The following is a 19,263-nucleotide window of genomic DNA, read 5'->3' as shown; positions in this document are numbered from 1 at the left end:
CAGAGCAAACACAGATAGCAGTGCCAGATTCCTTGCAGAGCAGAAAAGGGGAAGCAAGAGAATTTTTCTGTCTCTTAGGCTGGAATAGCCAGTTCCTGGGATCAGGCACAGGGATACTTCTGAAATTCTCTCTATCCAAATTCTTCCCAGATTTGGAGAGTCCTGACACATTAAGTCTTTTTTTCCAAAGTGGATTGGGTGCAATAGGAATCTTCCATTGTTTCATTGTTGAATGTACAATACTATTTAGCGTTTATATAGTATCAAATGTGCAGAGTGTTTCACATGTGTTATGTTGGTGCTGTTTTTACAAGAACCCTAAGAATCCTGTTGTTATCCCTTTCACAGGCTTACTGAGGGAAGTAGGGCCTAGTGGTTAGCACTCAGCATACCCCTTCCTGCTCTCTGCTTCCCAAATTTACTGTGGCAGCAGTTGAACTGAATGGAAACTGGTACTCCCACCATCTCTACTCCCACCGTCCCAGGCAAAAGAAATCAGGGAGATGGGGCCATCTACCACCCCTCTCAAGAGAGTACAGAACTGTGTGGTTCTTGTTTAAAATCAAACCACAATACTGTGATACCCACAAGTGATCAGACATGATAATTCACTGAGTTGCCTACAGACCTGGATTAGGCAGACAGAGTCAAAATAGAATTAAGATTATTAAAAACCCCAAACATGGTGAAGGATTAAATAAAATGATGAAAAAAGTAGAAATACAGAAGTAGGCAGGTGAAAAATGCCTGAACTTGGCTGGCTTGGCCCCACTATGGAACTCCACTTCTTAAGTTTGCTGGTTGACTTGGAGTGAAAAGAGTGAACAAGCAAAACTAATTCCCTACACAGGTCTAGCTTGAAATATAGCCCCTATTACTAACCACTTCTTTTGTTCCAGGAATCCTGCCCTCCTGGAGAGGAAATGGGTATATTTTCTGCAGACTAGCAGCTGGTTCCAGTGGCAGCAAAACACCCGCATCCTTGTGCTTGGTTTGAAGAAACCTGGGTTTGATGATGCCATGGGGTTATCTGATTGGATGAGTGGGCATTATTTGGCCACTACATCCCATCCCTTAAGACAGGCGAGCTTAGCTGCCCAATTGGTGTAATCACAGTAGGAAAGTTGGCATGTTGCTCTAGTCTCTAGTCTAGTCTATGGAAACTATTGTCTCTAGTCTATGGGAAACCTGGACAACAAGCCAGACCAATATACAGTCCAAACATATGGCTGCTTGCGAATAGTGTTTTTCAAGCAAAGGAAACAAAACGCTAGCAATTTTGGAGTGTGCTGTTTTGCCCAGGCTTTCCAGCAGCATCTAGCAAGCCACTGTTGGAAACAAAAGGTAGGACTTGATGTACCCTATTGGTCTGATCCTGATCAGCTAGGCTTGTTGAGGGATACTAGCATGAAAACAGCCGAATCCCATGCATGTCTACTCAGAAGTAAGTCCCATTTGAGTCAATGGGGTTTATTCCCAGGAAAGTGTGGCTAGGATTGGGCTGTAAGAAAGGAGCATCCATATTCAGGGGCAGTCTGAATGCCATTTGCTGGGGAACAAACAGAAGAGAGCGGGCGCCTTCCTTTGGCTTTCTCGAATCATCTGACTGGCCACTGGTGGAAATAGGATGCTGGGTCAATGGGCCTTTGTCTTACTGCATTGGAGTAATTTCTCATGAAACTGACCTAGTTCCTTCAGCAAATGATCACTGCAGTTTTAAGAAGATGATCTTTATAGCTTTCTGCTGCAGCCCTTTCTGACCTCATCACCAGCTTCAACTGGGCAATAACCCTAATGCAACCATCTCCAAAAATGAGCAAAAGATGCTAAAATTATTTCCCCACACCTGCTGCTGTTGTCACTTTGCTCATCTGATTGCAAGAGGGAGTGTCTTGAAAAGATTGTTGCCTTTTCATAATAGCTCTCTGTGTGTATTCACTTCTCTAGATGCAATAGTCTATAGGTTAGGCTTCTGCCTTTAATGCATCTCCATAACAGGAAGCCACTTTCCTGGATTTCTCTTGGCACTGCAATTCAAAGCCTCTATTCATACAAAGACCCACCTCTAACATGTTAAGTACAAAACATGATGAGACAAGTGCCTTTAAAAAGAAAAGAACAGAGCTCTTAAAAGTATCAACATTTATTTACATGGAAACAGTGTCAATGTGACAACAAACCACAGTTGCTACTACGTTCAAGGTCAGCTTGTATGCTCTGCAGAACCAAGTGGTAAAGCTTCCCTCAGATTGTACCACTGTACTCCAGAGGGGCATGGGTGTGTATATGTGAAAACTATGAATGCTCACCCACCCTATGCTTTCCCTGCATATAGAAAACCAGCACATGAGTGAAAATTTTCTCCCTGATGCATTGGTTTTCTTTATGCAGGAATTTTTTCACTGGTGTTTCTGGAGCGGGGTGGCAAAATGCTAAGCTTCTTCAGGCACCTGGTTGCTGGAGTAAAGCAACGCCCCCCAGCTTCAGAGCCATAACAAAAGCTTTTGAAGCACCTGTAGAAACTTAGTGTCCCCCATCCCCCCCCCCCCCGAATGCCAGCAATTTATTTCCCCCCCCCAACGAGGAACTATTCCAACATGTAATCACCTGCAACTTAAAGCAGTATTGTCCAGGAAAAGTTTCACTGCTTAGGGCCAGTTCACGCAAAGATATTGGCTGCCCAGTAAAAGCCCACCACTCCCATCTCTCACCCTCTTCCAAAATACGAACGTCATCACAGAATTTCCACTAGGGGAGGTGAAAGATAAAAGTTTCACTTTCTCAAAAAAAGGAAACAACTTCTCAAAACAGACTCCAGATCACAATACAACATCACTACATACACAATTTGCAATAAGCAGAATATTTTCAAAATGAGCACTGCACCTTTGGCAGCTTGAATTAAAAATAAAACTTTGGCTTGCCACACTTTTGAACATGCAAGAAAATCCAGTCATTAGCAGAAAGTTTGGAGAAAGACTCTTATGAATCAGTAAGCCAGTCTTCCCCCACCTAGAATACATTCCGCACATGATGCATGATGAAGCATTCTGTGTAACCTGAAAGCTGACACACACTATACTGTCAAACTATACAAGATATACATTTTACCTACTCTGTACCTAAAGTTCAAATCCATTTAGCAAAAACTCCATGCCCAATTCACCCTCCATGGAAACGAGTTCAAATTTACTCGCAGAACTGTCTGTTTTAATTTGGCTTATTTTTCATTACATTCTCAAGTGTGAATGATGTCAAATGGTGGTGGGGTGGAGTGAGAGGGACAAAAACACAATGAAAGTGGATATTTTAATTGAGATGATTTAAGCCAATTTAGAGAGTCAGTTATTTACAAAAGCATTCCTCAAAGTCTGATCTCCAGAGCACAAAAGGATGAAATTTTGCATTTGTGTTAAGTTTCACAGCAGCTACTGAAAACTCAGCCTTCAAATGTAATCTTCAAAATGCTATTACTTTGTTTTCTACTGTAATTTAGTCGCTTGTGTGGGCATTTTGTGTTTTTTTGCAAGACTGTACTAACAGACCAACAGACAGATCACTTCTTTTAGAAAGTCACTTAGGATGTAAGTTTATAGCACTACAGAACTGATTCTAAGAAGAAGAAAAAAACTACTGTAAGCAATATCCCATCTTGCAGAAAAAAATATGGCTGTACACAGTGATTTGAGAATGGGAAAGAAATCCATTCTCTTCAAAGCCTACAGATATATGTGTATATATAAAAAGATACCCTATATTACATTTTATAAAATAGGGTGAGCTTCTACCAAGGGGTAGAAAACATCTGAAACAGTTTGTTCGTACTTTTAGAAAATGAGGCAGGCTGGCCAAGTGTGAATCAGTACTGGATCGGGCCTTAAATCTCTCTGCTGAATTCATGACTTCATGAATTCATGAATTCATGGCCGGATCAGACATGATTCCAACAACTAGTGCTTACACTTTAATTCTGATTAAAGTGCAAAAGGCCAATTTGGGAAGCTTTTCCTCCACAGAACCACCAAAGGGGGACAATACCAGGAATTCCTGGTTTGTGTGTAAGCAGAGGGGGTTGACATAACAACAACAATGCTGAAATCACCACCAAGATGAGTAGCTAAACAAACATGATATGATGTTGTTGGCCATGACGGCTTTTAAAAACAAAAACACTGAGCCTCCATGTTTAGAGGCAGCCTAGCTGGACAAAGTTCTGACAGTGCTCAACTTTTGCAGGAAAGATCAGGGGTCTGTAATGGTATCTACTTTGAATCCCTTTACTTTTAGCCGTATGAAACCCTCTGAAAGCAGTAGCTGAAAGAGACAATCCTGACTGGCAAAGGGACCAGGTCCATCTGGCTTCCCTGTAATTTGAGCATTGAAATGCAAAATAAAATATAAAGCTAAAATCCGGCTATTAAACTTCTTTCACCCGTCTTGTTTAAAACTATCACACTTATTTTTAAAACAGCCAAGTCATAAATAGATGTGCTGAAAATCAAGAGGTCCAGCTGCTGTTGCTGCTGCAACAGAGAGAGAGCACAGAGCTGGTGGTGTATTTGTGTGCTTTCTTTCTATATGTGCTTGCAAAAGGAAAGAGCAATATTAATATCAGTTTTTTAAAGCCCTTGTTTTAAGACTGCTTGCTGAATGGGTTGAGGTGGGACGACACAACAGCTACCAACTACATCCAACTGGTAGTTTTCCTGTCTTTTCATCTACATCTACATCTGTCTTTTCCTGTCATCAAGGCAGCCTCATGGCAAAAGGCTTCAAAACAGGCCCGAGGTCTGCTCCAAAGGACAGAGGACCAAAAGAAGCAGGCAGCTGCTTAACAACCATCTCTAGGCAGCCTCTTCTGACCCTTTATGAAAATGAAGCTGCTTGTAGCTGGTTGCTAAGCAATTATGCCTAACATTTTTATGGCTCTCCCTCACCCTTGAGCTGCTCCCCATTTCCCATTAAATATCTTTTGCCTCCAGCTAGTTGGAAAGTAGTGGGTTATAAATTGGAGCGGGGGAGTTGTGGGGTCAGCCAAGGAGGCCCAAATGACAAATTGTGTCACTGTCTACCAGCACTGGGCCTGCCCACAACCTATTCAACTGTAACACCATCTTATCTGGAGGTAGGGGTAAAAGAAAAGGAGGATTCCTCACTATTTGATACCACCCCTCCCATGCACAAATACCATTTATTCATTTTTAAAATCTTAAAAAGCCAACAGAAGGCAAGTGGAGTAGGGTGGCGTTAGTGGAAGGGGATTTCATCTTCTTCTAACGGGTATCAGCTCATCTGCTCCAGGTATGTGGAAAGTAGAAGCTCTGGGGGCAAAAAGACCGTGTGTTTGTTGCTGACCTTCATTTGGCATTTTCCTTCATAATTGGAACCTGGAGAGAAAGATTTAAGAATTTCAATTAGAATGGCCATTCACACCTATAGCTACTATTATTTCTTATCCTACCCTTCAAAGGGTATATATGATATACCCTTCATATATGGTTCCCCCACCACCTATTTTATTCTCACATGAACTCTGTGAGGTTGGGTAGGCTGAAACTGTGTCTAGCCCAAAATCACCCGTGAGCATCATGTGAGGATTTGAACCCAGGGTCCTCACTCCTAATCCAAGGAGCTAAACATCTCACCATTTCTCCTTCTATACTTTTATCCACAGAAAAAAAAACGGCATGAAACCAGCTATGAAGAACAAAAGACTCTCAAGGTGCAGCAGTAGTTTATAGAAATCAGTTCCCAGACATGTTTCCAGCTCACAGCGTCTTATCAAGGGGAATACAAGTGACTTGAAAATCAATACCCAAAAGGGAACACCCTTTTGAAGACATTGGTTTGCTAATTTCCAGTAAACCACCCCTCCACCTTGAAAAACTTTTCAATAGTGGTGTTGCCCCCTTCTTTCCTGACATGAATGGCTATTAACAACTTTGCTGGCCTTTTGATTTTGGAGGCAGATCTGGGCACAGGAACTGCCAATCTAGATTTCTAATTACATGCCCAAAGGTGTATCATCCTGCCTCCCAGGAGTCACTTATTCACATTCAAAAATACCTGCAATCCTAAGTAATGTCTTCTTTAAAAATGTAAAGGCTTCTGATTGTTTATTTTTTTATTATTGGGTACCACCAAGAAACTCCACCTTAGAAGAGGTACTCTCCCTATGTGTAAGAGAAGAGGCACCCCCTTCTGTAAGAGAGGAGTAGGAACACTTCATCTTAAAAGAAGCACCTCTTCCCCTGTGAGGGAATGCCTCATCTTGTTGCTTGCTTTTTGTAACGTTTTGTGAACTGACTGTTGTGTTCTAGAACTGAAGGACTCTGTGTGCATGTGTGCAAATAATCTAAAGAAATCGAAACCTTGGAAGAGGCATTCCTCCCTATACAAGAGAGACAAGAGCATGCCTCACCTAAGTCAATGTCTACCATCCATGCAAGAGGCAACCCGTTCTTGAAATTACCTCCCTCCTTCTAATATGAAAGCTCTGCCTGCTGGTATCCCTCCCCCGCACCCCCACTGGTGTAGAGTCTAGCTATGCTTCCTTGGTGGAGCAGAAACTAAAAGGCACCCTATTGATTTTTATATCAAATAATGTAAGGATGAAAATGCTGGTACTGGAGTAAGGTTTGGGGACTTAGCTAGGCCTGCCGCCACTATTAATTAAGTTTTAAGTACAAATTCAAGAAAGCTTGATCCCCATCCACACTGCTCAGTTAACTTAAATGGATACTTGCAAGAAGTTAGATTACAGTTAGCCTGCAAACCCAGATTGTAAACTGGGAGGCTCCCTGCAAAGGTATCACCCTCGCTGGAAGGAAGAGATAGGGTTAGTTTCCAGCAAAATTAAAACAAGAACAAAAAACACATCGAAAAATAAATGCATTCTTACTGGCTGAAGCAAGATCCATGTACTGGCAGAGGGCGTGAAGTAGCAGGCGCTCAAAGCTGCAAGGAAGAAAAACAAAATGCATTTTATTAGCTTTTTGTAAAAGGGTCACATAGGAGGTGCTGCTGAAATGGAAGCAGCTTCAGATAGCACACACGTCCTTTTCCAGAGAGGTGAACCCAAGTTGGCAAAGACCAAAAAGGACCTCTCTGATGCAATCCTATGTATGCTACTCAGATGAAAGTTCCATTGTGTTCAGTGGGGCTCATGCCCTGGAAAGTGTATAGGGCTGCAACCCTATACACTGGCTCCCTAGTGTAATTGGTTCCCTTGCCAGTCTGGGTCCCTAATCTGGCACCCTTGCCATTTTTTTAAACAGGCAAGTTACTAGGGGCGCAATCCTAACCCACTTTCCAGCACCGACATAAGGGCAAAGCAGCTCCGAGGGAAGGGAACAAACATTCCCTTACTTTGAGGAGGGCTTCATGAATGCCACCCAACTGGAGGATGAAGCACACATCCCATTGGCACAACTATGCCAGTGCAGAAAAGTGGGTTAGGATTGAGCCCTTGGTCTCACTGATCACTGAGTTAAGTAAACCTAAGTTATATGCCCCAGAATCATGCATTATGCAGGAGTCTCAGGGAATCAAAGGCAAAAAGATTGAAAACTGGGTAACTGAATTAAGATTAAGCAGAAACTCTCTGCTGACCAAACTCCAGAATGAAAAACATCATGCAAATGTGATGTTAGTTTACTGAACTGTGTACAATCATTGTCTCAAAACATTGTGAAACCCTGCACGTACACAGTTTGACTCAAGGTATTGTTGACACCAAAGCAATGTGGAACCTGCCTTTACCTATTGTCCATCAGGGCTGTGTAGACAGAGTGAGGACTAACGGAGAAAAAGGCCAATAACTCCTCCTCCAAACATTCCAAGGTCTCCTACAAAAATAAGAAGTGTCGTCTTTAAGTGGTGATGTGCGAGGGCTACGCAGGTGTTCAAAGCGCTGAGAAAAACAGGAAGGACAAACTCCAGCCAGGAGGACAGGCCTCAAAAAGAGAACAGCAAATGTAAACATATCACCGCTTTTGGTGTCTCTGTCATGAATATGTGCAGTTCAGGCCTAGTAGCATTGCAAAGCCTGAACCAAAGTAACCCAGTAACATAGAAGTGGCTTGCATCCTAGCTGTAAGGAATTTACAACTCAATGAAAGGTGATAATGTAGCACCTCAGCAGACCGAGAGGCGCCCATGAATCCCTAGTGGGGAGGGGGAGAACTAAGAGGGCTAGCATCCAGCCCCACTTCGAGAAGATTCTGTCCCCAAGAGTTCTGATTGGTCAGTTCAAAGAAGTACAGAATCATCCCATCCTGTTGGCATGAGAAGTATAAGAACAGAGCCCGGGGGGGGGGGGGTTGTCTTGGTCTTTTTTGCTCTTGGTCTTTGAGTCTTTGTCTCTTGGTGGAAAAAGGTGGTGAGTGCACATCCTGCCCCGCCAGGACCATGTGGCCCCACAGGTAACTGGGCTAAAGATCTACAAATGAAGCTGACCCAGGTGAGAGTTAAAAAATAATAGAGATAGCCAGTTAGCTTTGTTATTTTATGCTGATATGTTTCCTAGAAGTTTTTATGCCTCTAGCATTTGCTGCCTTTTGTAACTTTTGTAACCCTATGTACTTAATAAAGTAAAAATACTTTTACCATATTGTTTCATTGTCTGTTGGGGACAAAGGTTCAGAATCCTGCCTAGCCATTCAGCAAGCTACCAAAAATCCTCATTGTGGACTAGTAACTTGAGGACTGAGACTTTAAGTAAAGAAAGTGCTCAGTGCCTACAAGGGATATAGTTAAGCCTAGAGGGTCTCAGTGTCCCTGGACTGAGGCACTGGCACATACAGGGTGGTGGCAGTTCTACCGAACAGGGGTTCTTGAGGCTCTAGGGTTCAGGAATCAAGAACTCTGAGCACCCAAAACCCTGGGAGTGTGACGAAGTATAGGACAGTCTCCCTTTAGAAAGTGTAAAAGGCTCAAGACAATTTGAATTCTGCCTGCAAAGCCTCTCTGGTATAGGTACCAGCTGGTACCTATTCATGAACTGAAAACACTTTATGCACATTAACACATAAGTTTGCCATGCTGTCAGGTTGCCAACCGACCAGGAAACAGTCAGCTTGACCCTCAAATCAGAAGATGAAGGAGAAAAGCAAATTGCCTGCCAGATATCTGCATAATCTGGGTGAGGTAGACAGGAGCAGCAATCACTATGAAAAGTTGGCAATGCCACTGATCTGTTTTACAAGAAAAGAGTTGCCAGAAGAGCTTATGTGACTCTGAGGGCAGCCCCCAACACTCAAATTTAGCAGAGGACACTTTTTCTGACAAGAAGAGGAAGTGATGGAGCAATGGTCACTCGCTTAATTTCTGCACATGAGGTTGCTTTTCAGACAGAGGAGCCAGGCAAGAAAAAAATGGTGGAGGCAGCTCTTACACCTGGCTTAGTTCTTGGTTAGGAGATCACCTCATTGTGAAAACTGGTCACTGAAGTCAACTCAGTACAATTCCTTCTTTTGCAAAACAGAGGAACATCCCTTACAGGACGTACCATGGGAATCCGGCTCCGTTTGAGAGTTGAACGTAGGCGGCGGCTGATGCGCTGGAAACACTCTTTGGGCGAGTACGCTGGGTGCTCTGCAATGGCAGGGTGCAAAAGAAGTCACAACAAGAGAAGAAAAGGTCACAAAGCTACATCACTTGAATATCTGTCTCTCAGGAAGCAATATATAAATGTCTCTATTCATTTCTCTCCTATGTGTTTTTAGCACCAATAAAAAAAGAAGAGGAAGGGGTTAAAGAATCATGAGAACACAGAGGGGAAAAATGGCATCTGCAGTGGTGTTAGCAGTTACAAAAGATCTCTTGCGGTTAATATAAGAAGAGCCTTGCTAGATCAGGACATCTGCCCATCTAGTCCAGCTTCCTATATCTCACAATGGCCCACCAGAGTACACAAGACAACAAAATACCTGTATCCTGGTGCCACTCCCCTATATCCAACATTCAGAGAGATGCTATCACTAAAATCCAGACATGACATAAAGTCGTCATGACTTGTAACCTATGGTAAACTTTCCTCCACAAATCTCTCCAATCCTGTCTTAAAGGCATCCAGGCCAGGTGCCATAACAGCATCCTGTGGCAAGGGGTTCCACAGATTAATTACACACTGGGTAAAACCTATTTCCTTCCATCTATTCTGTTTATTATTGTTTGCTCTTAGGTTTCATAGCCCCACCCCTTCTTCCTTTAAACACACCTGTTCAGCACTTATCCATGGGCATACCCCTCTCATTAAAATAAACAAAAACAAAGTACTTCTGACCATGTTCAGAGTGCCTCCCCCACCCACAGATTCCCTCCCTCCCACAACTAAAGAGTAGATCGTTTTTCTAGGGAACATGGCAGAATTTCTATCCAAGTTGGAGCACCCTTCTTTTTAGAAATGAAGCCTTGCCCGCATTTCCACTATCAAGCCCTAGCTCCACCACATTACTTTGTAAGAAAGAATTCTATTTCAGCAGCTTCATGCAAGTTTAAAAGTTCATCTGTAGCAAAATTACTTTAAGAGCACATGAAGAATGCTACTGGATCATAACAGGGTGGATCCAGCATCCTGTTTCCAACACTGGACAGTCAGACACCTTCAGGAAGCCTTCAAGCAGCACATGGAGATTACTGCCCTCTCTTTCATGTTTGTTCCCAACCCCTGGCATCCAGAAATAGACTACCTCCATATACAGAGGTTCCATTCTTCGTTGTCATGGCTAATAACATGGCCACTGTTCCCTAGCATTTACCTTCTAAGCCCTTGAAACCTACAGCCATCATCACTCTCTGTGCTTTGATGACAAAAGGAAGATACCAGCTTTCTGGCCACATCAGGCCAGCTCAGCTGCTCTTAACCTCTGTACCTTTCCACTTGATCTCCTCTTTGTCAGGCAACTTGTTTTTCCGCTTCTTTGCAGCTTCTTCCTCCAAATAGAAGAGGACTCGCTCCTGTTCCTCACCAGACCGGTTCATGAAGTCATTCCAAATCTAGCCAGGAGACAGAGTATGCAACGTCAGAAGAGTGAGGATGACAGCCCTTTCTCCCTCTTCCCACACCGTGGTCAAACTGAGAGTTATTGGGAACACACAATAGTTTCTGCTGCCGCCACCCAAGATGGAAGGGAAAAACCAAACTGGAAGAGATCACCTTGGCAAAACCTCTCCATCTGTTAGCAAGAGAGACCCCTGATCTGTGAGGAATCCTGCATAAAACTAAGTAGTAGCAAGGGTTGATTGATCCAGCAAAGTGTGGCCAAACCACTGATTGTGGAACTGTGACTAAGCTGGCAATAAAGAGCAACGCAAAGGATTTCTTAACAGGGTTGAAGAAACCCAAGAACAGATGGGAAAAAGTAATGGAAGAGACACACACCAATAGGCAAAGTTCAAACAGCCATTAGGAAATTAAAAACAGGGAAGCAGAGTGGATGGTCCAAAAAGAACAAATCAGGTTAAAGGCAAGCAAGATGAACACACAATCCTTGCACGAATTGCTGAGCATGCTACCCTAGTTTTCTAAGAACCTGGGCCCTGCATTCACAATGAGAAGAAGTAAAGAGATGTGCCTTCCGCCAAACTCCAGGCTCTTTCAATGACATTCTGTGGCAACAGCACTGAAACATCCCTGCTCTGGAGCAAAAAATAAAATCAAGGGTTGCTGATGTCACAGGGTCATTTGATTAGAGGGCTGAGGAGCACCTGGGCATACTATCCCGCCTCTTTTCCCAGCCAGGTGGGTTTCAGTGGGCGCGTGCCAATCTCAGTAAGAGGGTTGGCCAGCAGCCTTAGCCTCTGGGGGGAACTCCAGATGCACAGGCAGGAAAGCAACATAAAATTTATCTGAGATGCTGTGTGGCCTTTCTAGAACAGCACTGAATTCAGATGAGGACAACAAGATGCCACAGCTGCTTTTAAGCATTCTGAGACATCACAGAAGTCTGGAAGGGAGGGAAAGGTTTTAAAGAAGATCTAAAAATAGTGAAAAATAGCCCCCCCCAAAAGGAAACTCAAGGATTTTTGCCACACCCTGATATCTAAGTTCCCTTCTCTGTCTTTTGCTACAAGGAAATTGGCATCATTAATTGCAGTAACCACAGCAATGACTACATCATCTATTAGGCTTGCTGCTTCACCTAACTTCAGTGGCAGATGATACAAGTTAAACTTCCTGAAATTAGCAGAAAGCAAGATTCACAGCTTTGGGGTTTTTTTCTCCAGAAGTCTGACTCTGATAAATTGTTGCAATAGGAAATAAAAGGCGCCCATTCCTTCTAGCTGTGGTACTATGCTTTTTCTCTTAAACAGTAAGAGCAGTGCTGGATCAGACAAAAAGCCCACTGAATCTAGCATGCCATTTATCATTATGACTAACCAGATACTTTTAGGACGTTCATAAGCAGGAAGCCAACAGCCCTCCTCCACTGCTTGTTTCTATCAATTGGTACTCAAAGGTAAATTGCCTCTAAACATGGAGGTTCTATTTAGCAATGCAAGACTACTCCTGCTGGCTCAGGTCATAAGAAAATCCCCACTGGATCAGGCCATAGGCCCATCTAGTCTAGCTTCTTGTATCTCACAGCAGCCCACCACAGCAGCCCACCAAATACAGGAAGCAGCCCTTCCTGTATCTCACAGCAGCCCAGGGAGCACACCAGATAACAAGAGACCTGCATCCTGGTGCCCTCCCTTGCATCTGGCATTCTGACACAGCCCATTTCTAAAATCAGCGATATATTTAGTCCAGTGTTCTTTAACCTTGGGAATGGTACCCCAATGGGGTCATGAAGCCTCCGTGGTGGGTTCACAGCAACTTCTAGGAATGAAAAAGTTTGAGGACCACTGAACTAGAGCACCATCAGGTAAAGGAGGAGGCATCTGGTTTACCCTTTCAGTTACCAGGAGATGTGTCCCACTACTGCTCAGGTTCTTAGTCTAAAGTAGCTTTCATTACTACTAGGCTTCAGGCTAACTTTTTCTGCTCTCTCTATCCAGAATATCTGGCTACAGTGAACAATGTTGGGAGTGCGCAATGCTGGGGTGCAGAGTGGGTGGTAACAGGGGTAGGCAGAAAGGATCCTGGGAAGGGGGTGGAATCCATAGTGGGTCCCCCAGTCTCATACTTATTTATTTGGGTTGTGGCATGAAAAAGACCACTGATCTAGTCCAATATCCTGTTCGAACAGTGGCTAGTCAAATCCCTCCAGAGAGCTCAGGAGCAAGGCACATGGGGGCTGACCATCCACTGTTAGTCCCACAGAACCTGGTATTTAGAGGCACGCTGTCCCCAGGCATGGAAATTCTGCTTAGCTATCAGAGCTAGTGCTGTGACTCCTTCTGCATAAATACAGTATGTCTGTAATCTTTCTAGAAATGGGCAGGAACAAGCAGGTGTGACTAAGCACTAAATTATGCCACCAGTGTTTACTCAAACTTACTTCTGAGTGAGTTACTTCCTCAAACCCTTGCACCAAAGGGGGGAGGGGAAGTGGCAGTGTATTACTGCCTTCAGACATTTTGCTCCATAGTTTCATGATGCTCTTTCCCATGTGACAGAAGTGACAAATGCCTCATACCACCCCTAGTCACCACTACCTGGCCTGAACATTAACATTGCTTAAGAATTTTTTTTTTAAGTCTAGTCGTTCAAATTACACTGCTGTGTATGCTAAAAATCATGGGCCCCAACTTTCAACTATCAGGTCTAGCAAAACTGATTAACTTGCAAAGCAGCAGAGCTCCTGCACAGAGGTGTGCCCTGTTCTGGCAACCCAGGTTTTGCAAAGTTTGCAAGAGGTATCACGGTAAGTAAAATTATTCACTTAAGTTTGGATGCTGGAGCACCAGTATGTTTGGGGAATCTCCATAAAGGTGAAGCTGGCAAAGACTGGGGGAGGGGAGGGAAAATGAGAGAACATGTTAACAGAGGGAGAGACTCTAAAAGGGAATGCCCCAATTCAGGAGTGCTGGCAAATCTGAGGTTTAGCAAAGAGACAGCACAGATACCTCCATGTAGGTCTCATTGTTGCAGGCTTCAGTGAAGATACTTGGGGCTGCAGGGTGGGCTAGCTCCCCCTCCTCAGTGGCACATTCATCCCGCTCCAAAAGGGTCATCAGGTATCGAGCTGGGGAAAAAAAAAAGATACAGAATCCATGATGAAATGTAGGGCTAGAACCTCTGGGGCGATACTGCACCTGCTGACATGGTCATCTAATCCTCAGTGACAACTACGCACCTACCCTGATTGGCGGCTGCAACTCTCAACCCTGATTGGCCCCATCAAATTACAGATAAAACAGGCCAAACGCTACTACTTTATTATTCTAGAGGGGTAAGAGGCAAATCACCGAATTCAATGGAACTTATTCCCAGGTCAGTGCATATAGGGTTGCAGCCTAAGAAGCTTGAGGCACCCTAAAGATTAGCAGATTTATTGTGGTACTCTTGTAAACTCTTGTGAACTATGGCTCCTGTTGTAAACGATATGGTTATCTTCAAATGGCAGATTCACAAAAGCTGTGAATGGCCTTTTTCACAGCCTTTTGGCTGTACTGTTTCAGGTGTGTGTAAAATACCCTCATAGAGGGTTCAACAATAGGAAACACTATAGATGTGCAAGATAATTTTGGAGACCATTTGTCTCCACTGGTGTCCGTGGAGCCAAGAGGGGCACTTGGGTCAAAGAGGCAGAGATCATGAAATTCATAGACTCGTTTGAATAGACCAGACCAACAAAGTGCCATAAATGTCTGATGAACCAACAGCGCCAATCAGAAAAGAGACCAAAAACATGTATTAAAACATTGAGAAGAATTCTAAAATTTTGAACAGAAATAATTTTAACGTTCTACAACAGCAGGAACTAGACAGCTCTTTCGAGTGCCAAGTCTTCCAAGCCTTACCCACCCACCCAACACTTACTGTTTTCTAGGCGTTGAAGGCTTTTGCGGCCTTTGGCCTTAGGGATGAGGTCCGAGTTGCGAATGGCTTGGTTGATGTAGTACTGTTTCCGTTTGGCTGGTGAGAATCTTTTGGTGGAGGCGTTTGCCAGCGGAGGCAGGCAATCTTCAATCCTTCTGCAAAGAAAGAGCCCAGTGGAGACAGACAGGTGCAGGGGAAAGAAAGTTAATTTGGCACATCACTTTAAGGTCAGCGTGTCACATCAAGGGAACACAAACACGATAACTTGAGCAGAAATAACCTTGGCATGGACACAGCAGTCCTTGCCCACACATGGCAAGAAGGAGGCAGGTGTTATGTTGAGAGCATAACCTAAATCTTTAAAGCAGAGTCGGCTAGAGGGTAGGTGGCAATGCATTGGTCAGTTTCCAGCAGGCAATCTCTTGCAAAGAAGCATTGATTAAATGAACCTTTGTACTGAATAAATAAAGGAAGTTCTTATGCTCTTAGATAGATCTGCCAGGGCTTATTACCCATGTGAACTAGATGGAACTTCCAGTCCATCCACAAACAACAGTTGTGGAAGAAACATCGGTAGAGGGGTGCTTTGGCCTTCATACCCTGCTTAGAGACTTCCTGAAAGCATCTGGTCTTCCACTGTCAAAAACAGAATACTGGTCTAGATTGATCTCTTGCTCTGATCCAACAGGGCACTTCTCCTGCCTGTAAGCAAGACTGCAGAGTCAGGATTGCTTTTAACACAACTAATTACACCTAATAGTTAAGAGATTCAGAGTATTTAAAACACAGTTGGGTTTCTGTCTTCTCAATATAGTATTTAAAACATGATGAGGACCCAACTTCAATGAGCAAGAATAGATAGTACAAATAATTAGAAGAAACACTGCAATACTGTATATGTAATCCTGTCCTGAAATCAATCATGAGTTTTAATTGTTTGGAGATCCTAAGAATGCACTCTGCATTTTAAACTGACAAAGCCAATCCTGAATACAGATTCTTGTAAAAAGGAGACCCTGCAGGAGCTGGAGGTTCCATAGGAGGTTAGTCTTAATCTATTTTACTTTTGTAGAGAGAAGAATGCAATCAAGTGAGCTGCCACCTCACTTCAGAGGTCAGATACAGTTTTATCCTGATGAGTAAGAAGTAGGCCTAAAAGACTTCCAAGCTAGCCTTCTTTTGACAGAACACAGGAAGATAAAGCAAGCAGCTACCTGCATGACAGATCAGGCTATCAAGTCTAGTTCTTTTTGCAGCAGAAGCCAGTCTCTACAGCAATTTTCTAAATAAATACAAGCAAATTGACAGCAGCCACAGGAACACTGTGGGATTTTCTTTTTTAAATAAATGTTTTCCTTCCCTAAAGAACTATACACATAGAAAAGAGAAAGAGAATGTATTGTTCCGTTCTGGATGCATCTGTTTTTGTGCTCAAATAAAGGTTTCCAACAAGTTCCATTTTCTGAAAGAGATGTTAAGAGAACAAGGAGACAGAAGCCAGTCTGCCAGATCTTCTAGACAGATCCAAAAAGAGACCAAATGTTTCCATCGATGAGGAGGGAGGAAAAAGGCAAAATAACATAATTGGCTGGAACATTCCTCTGCCACCAACTGCCAATGCTGCCTTGGTCTCAACACATGACCCATTTTAAAAAAATGCTCATGATGGCAAACATCAACCAGATGTTGTACACATATAAACACACATACTAATATTCAAAGCATAAATAAAATTTTAAAAGACAAAGCATCATAACAAGCACACAGCTGTAAAAGAAAGGCAACTAAAGTCCAGCAAGAAAGTAAATTTAGCAACTAAGCCAAGTTGTAAGGCATGCCAAAATGAGAACATTTTGTTGGGTACCAGAAGGCCATGAGACAGGAAGCCTTTCTGAAGTCACCGCTGGAGACAAGATACTGGGCTAAATGAAGCATTTAGGCTCATTTAGAAAATTTAGAAAATCCACATTTTACATTCTTTTGAAGACGGATGAGATAAAAGCAATTAAAGAAGCCAGGTTTCAAGTAAACTTAGGCACATTAAATGAAACCTCCATATCCAGGGTAGTCAATCTCTGAATAAGAAGGGTCAGGCAACAAGGGGAGGGTGCTGTTACCTTCATGTCCTGTTTGGAGGTTTCCAAGTGGAACATCTAGTTAGTCACTGGGGGGGAGAAGGATGCAGCTGGATGAGATGGCACCTTTGCTCTGATCCAGCAGGGCTCTTCATAGACTAGCACAAGGGGGCCTCTATGTCCAGGGACTGCTATTTCCAAGTAGCCAGATGTTGGGGATTTCCAGCAATCTCAGGGGAGGGCTGTTGTCTTCATGCCTACATGTGGGCTTCCCAGAGGCATCTGGCTGGTCAGCAGAGGTGTAAGCCTGAGGGGCCCCTGCCCTAGGTGCTACATGGGGGAGAGGGGGAGAAGGCACAAAGTGCAAGGCAGTCACTTCTGAGTTCTCCCTGGAGGAGGCAGCGCTGGTGGCTTTGTGCACCCCCATTCCTTCTCCTGTGGAGGCTCAGAGAAGGAATACAAGGGGGGGCACGAAGCCGCCAGCACTTCCACCTCCTATTCCTCCAAGGAGAACCCAGAAGTGACATCACAATGTCATCATGAGATGACATCATACAATAAAACGTGATGACATCATGTGATGTCACTGTCCCAGGTACCGGGGCTTCCATATATATATATATATTCCTTTAAAGATGGGCTTTACTCACTGGAGTAACAACAACAAACACCCCATGAACGGAGGACCCAGCTGCCCCCCTCATCCTCCTCCTACTCACCCATAGGACTGCTCTAAAGGAGCTCCTTCCCCCTCCTCCTGGGCCCCCCTGGGGCATCCAGTTTCTCTCCCTTTCAGCACCACCATTGCCGCCCCGGCTTCGCTTGGCCCCCTCAAGATGGAGTCGGGTTGGTTCAGCTCCCCAGGCTGTGCCGCCCTAGGAAGTAGCGTCAGTCTGGAGGCAGGCAGGCAGGAGAGGCCGGGCTGGAGGCGGTGCTGGCCGCTCGGCTGAGCTTAACCCTTCCTGCAGCTGCTGGTAGCAGCGAGCAGGGGAGACATCCAAAGGGGCTGCAAAGGCGCTGTGCTGGTCTGGAGGGGACTGCGGCCATGCAATGCAATGGTGCAGCAAAAAGGGTTGCAAATATGGGGCAGAATTGCAAGGATTGCAGTGCATTTCTCAACTTTAAATGCATGGTAACTAAGCGCCCAATCCTATCCAGTTTTCCAGGGCCGGTGCAGCTGTACCAGTGGGGCAAGGCAGTGGTGGACCTATGTGCAACCTATGGTGGAGGGACAGTCCCAGGGGCATCCTCAAGGCATGGGAACACTTGTTCCCTTACCTTGGCGCTGCATTGCACCTGCACCGGTGCTGGAAAGTTGGATAAGATTGGGCCCTAAGGCTGCAATCCTGTCCACACTGTCCCAGGAGTAAGTTCCATTGAATCTAATAGGACATACTTCCGAGTAGACAGGCATAGGATGGGGCTCTAAGGCTGCAATAGAGCAGCCTTATAGTCAATGGGGCAAGAAAGTGTGGATAGGATTGCAGCCTAAGAGCCAAGCCTATGTCTGTCTACTCAGAAGTCAGTCCCATTATAGTCAACGGGGCTTACTCCCAGGTAAGTGTGGCTAGCATTGCAGCCTGACACGTCTAATTATTCCTGTCTTGCAGTGTGTGTGCTTCTTCCCCCTTTTTGTCCTCACAACAACCCTAGGAGGTAGGACAAGCCGACTCAGCAGGGATTCACCTTCCGCTCTGGGACCAAAGGGACCCCTGCACTGCAGTTGGTCCCGACAAGCGTTCTGAGGCTGACGCAGAATTCGAACTCTGAGCCCCCAGAGGCAGTCACACTCTAGGGCAGAGGCGGGTGGGGGACAGGACTGCCACACTCTTACCAGGCGTCGTACCCCCTTTTCCAAGTAAGGTTTCTACATCTCTGATAGGTCCCCCCCCCACTGGGGTAACAAATGGACTCTCCCAGGCCTCCCTATGCGCCCAACGCCCATCCATCCAGACTTTCTGGCTGCTCTGCGCCAATTCATGAGGGGTCCTCTCTGTGGGGATGTCTATCAAAGTGCCTGACCCACATGCCAGAGAAAATACGCTCACCAGAAAGGCGAGAATCCCCTTCCCAGCTTGGGGAAGTCAAACTCGCATTTGGCTCGCGAGTCCCAGTCTCCAATGCTTTTCAGGCACTTTCAAAAACACACCTAGGCCCCAGAAGGACCCCTTTCTCCGCGGCAGCCCCCTGTCGCGGTGGGAGGGCGGCAGACAAAGTGGCGTACGTCCTTTGCATCCGTGCGCTCCCATCGTGCACCGC

The 19,263-nt window shown here is 44.7% G+C and overlaps 1 protein-coding gene across 1 annotated transcript; it reads right to left on the bottom strand.

The window, feature by feature from the left end:
* Nucleotides 1-4,485: 4,485 nt before the first annotated feature.
* R3HDM4 (R3H domain containing 4) lies at nucleotides 4,486-17,873 on the bottom strand. Its single transcript, XM_066636554.1, has 8 exons — nucleotides 17,724-17,873; nucleotides 14,930-15,084; nucleotides 14,014-14,132; nucleotides 10,875-10,998; nucleotides 9,509-9,594; nucleotides 7,762-7,847; nucleotides 6,902-6,957; nucleotides 4,486-5,387 (listed from the first exon to the last, which is right to left on the bottom strand). The coding sequence occupies exons 1-8, from the start codon at nucleotides 17,807-17,809 to the stop codon at nucleotides 5,284-5,286; spliced, it is 816 nt and encodes a 271-aa protein (XP_066492651.1). The 5' UTR covers nucleotides 17,810-17,873; the 3' UTR covers nucleotides 4,486-5,283.
* Between the last annotated feature and the right edge of the window lie 1,390 nt (nucleotides 17,874-19,263).

This window comes from Tiliqua scincoides, chromosome 8 (assembly GCF_035046505.1).
Source record: "Tiliqua scincoides isolate rTilSci1 chromosome 8, rTilSci1.hap2, whole genome shotgun sequence".
In the NCBI taxonomy this organism is placed as follows: domain Eukaryota; kingdom Metazoa; phylum Chordata; class Lepidosauria; order Squamata; family Scincidae; genus Tiliqua; species Tiliqua scincoides.
The sequence above is the reverse complement of the archived record's forward strand: the minus strand, read 5'-3'. Positions and strand labels throughout refer to the sequence as shown.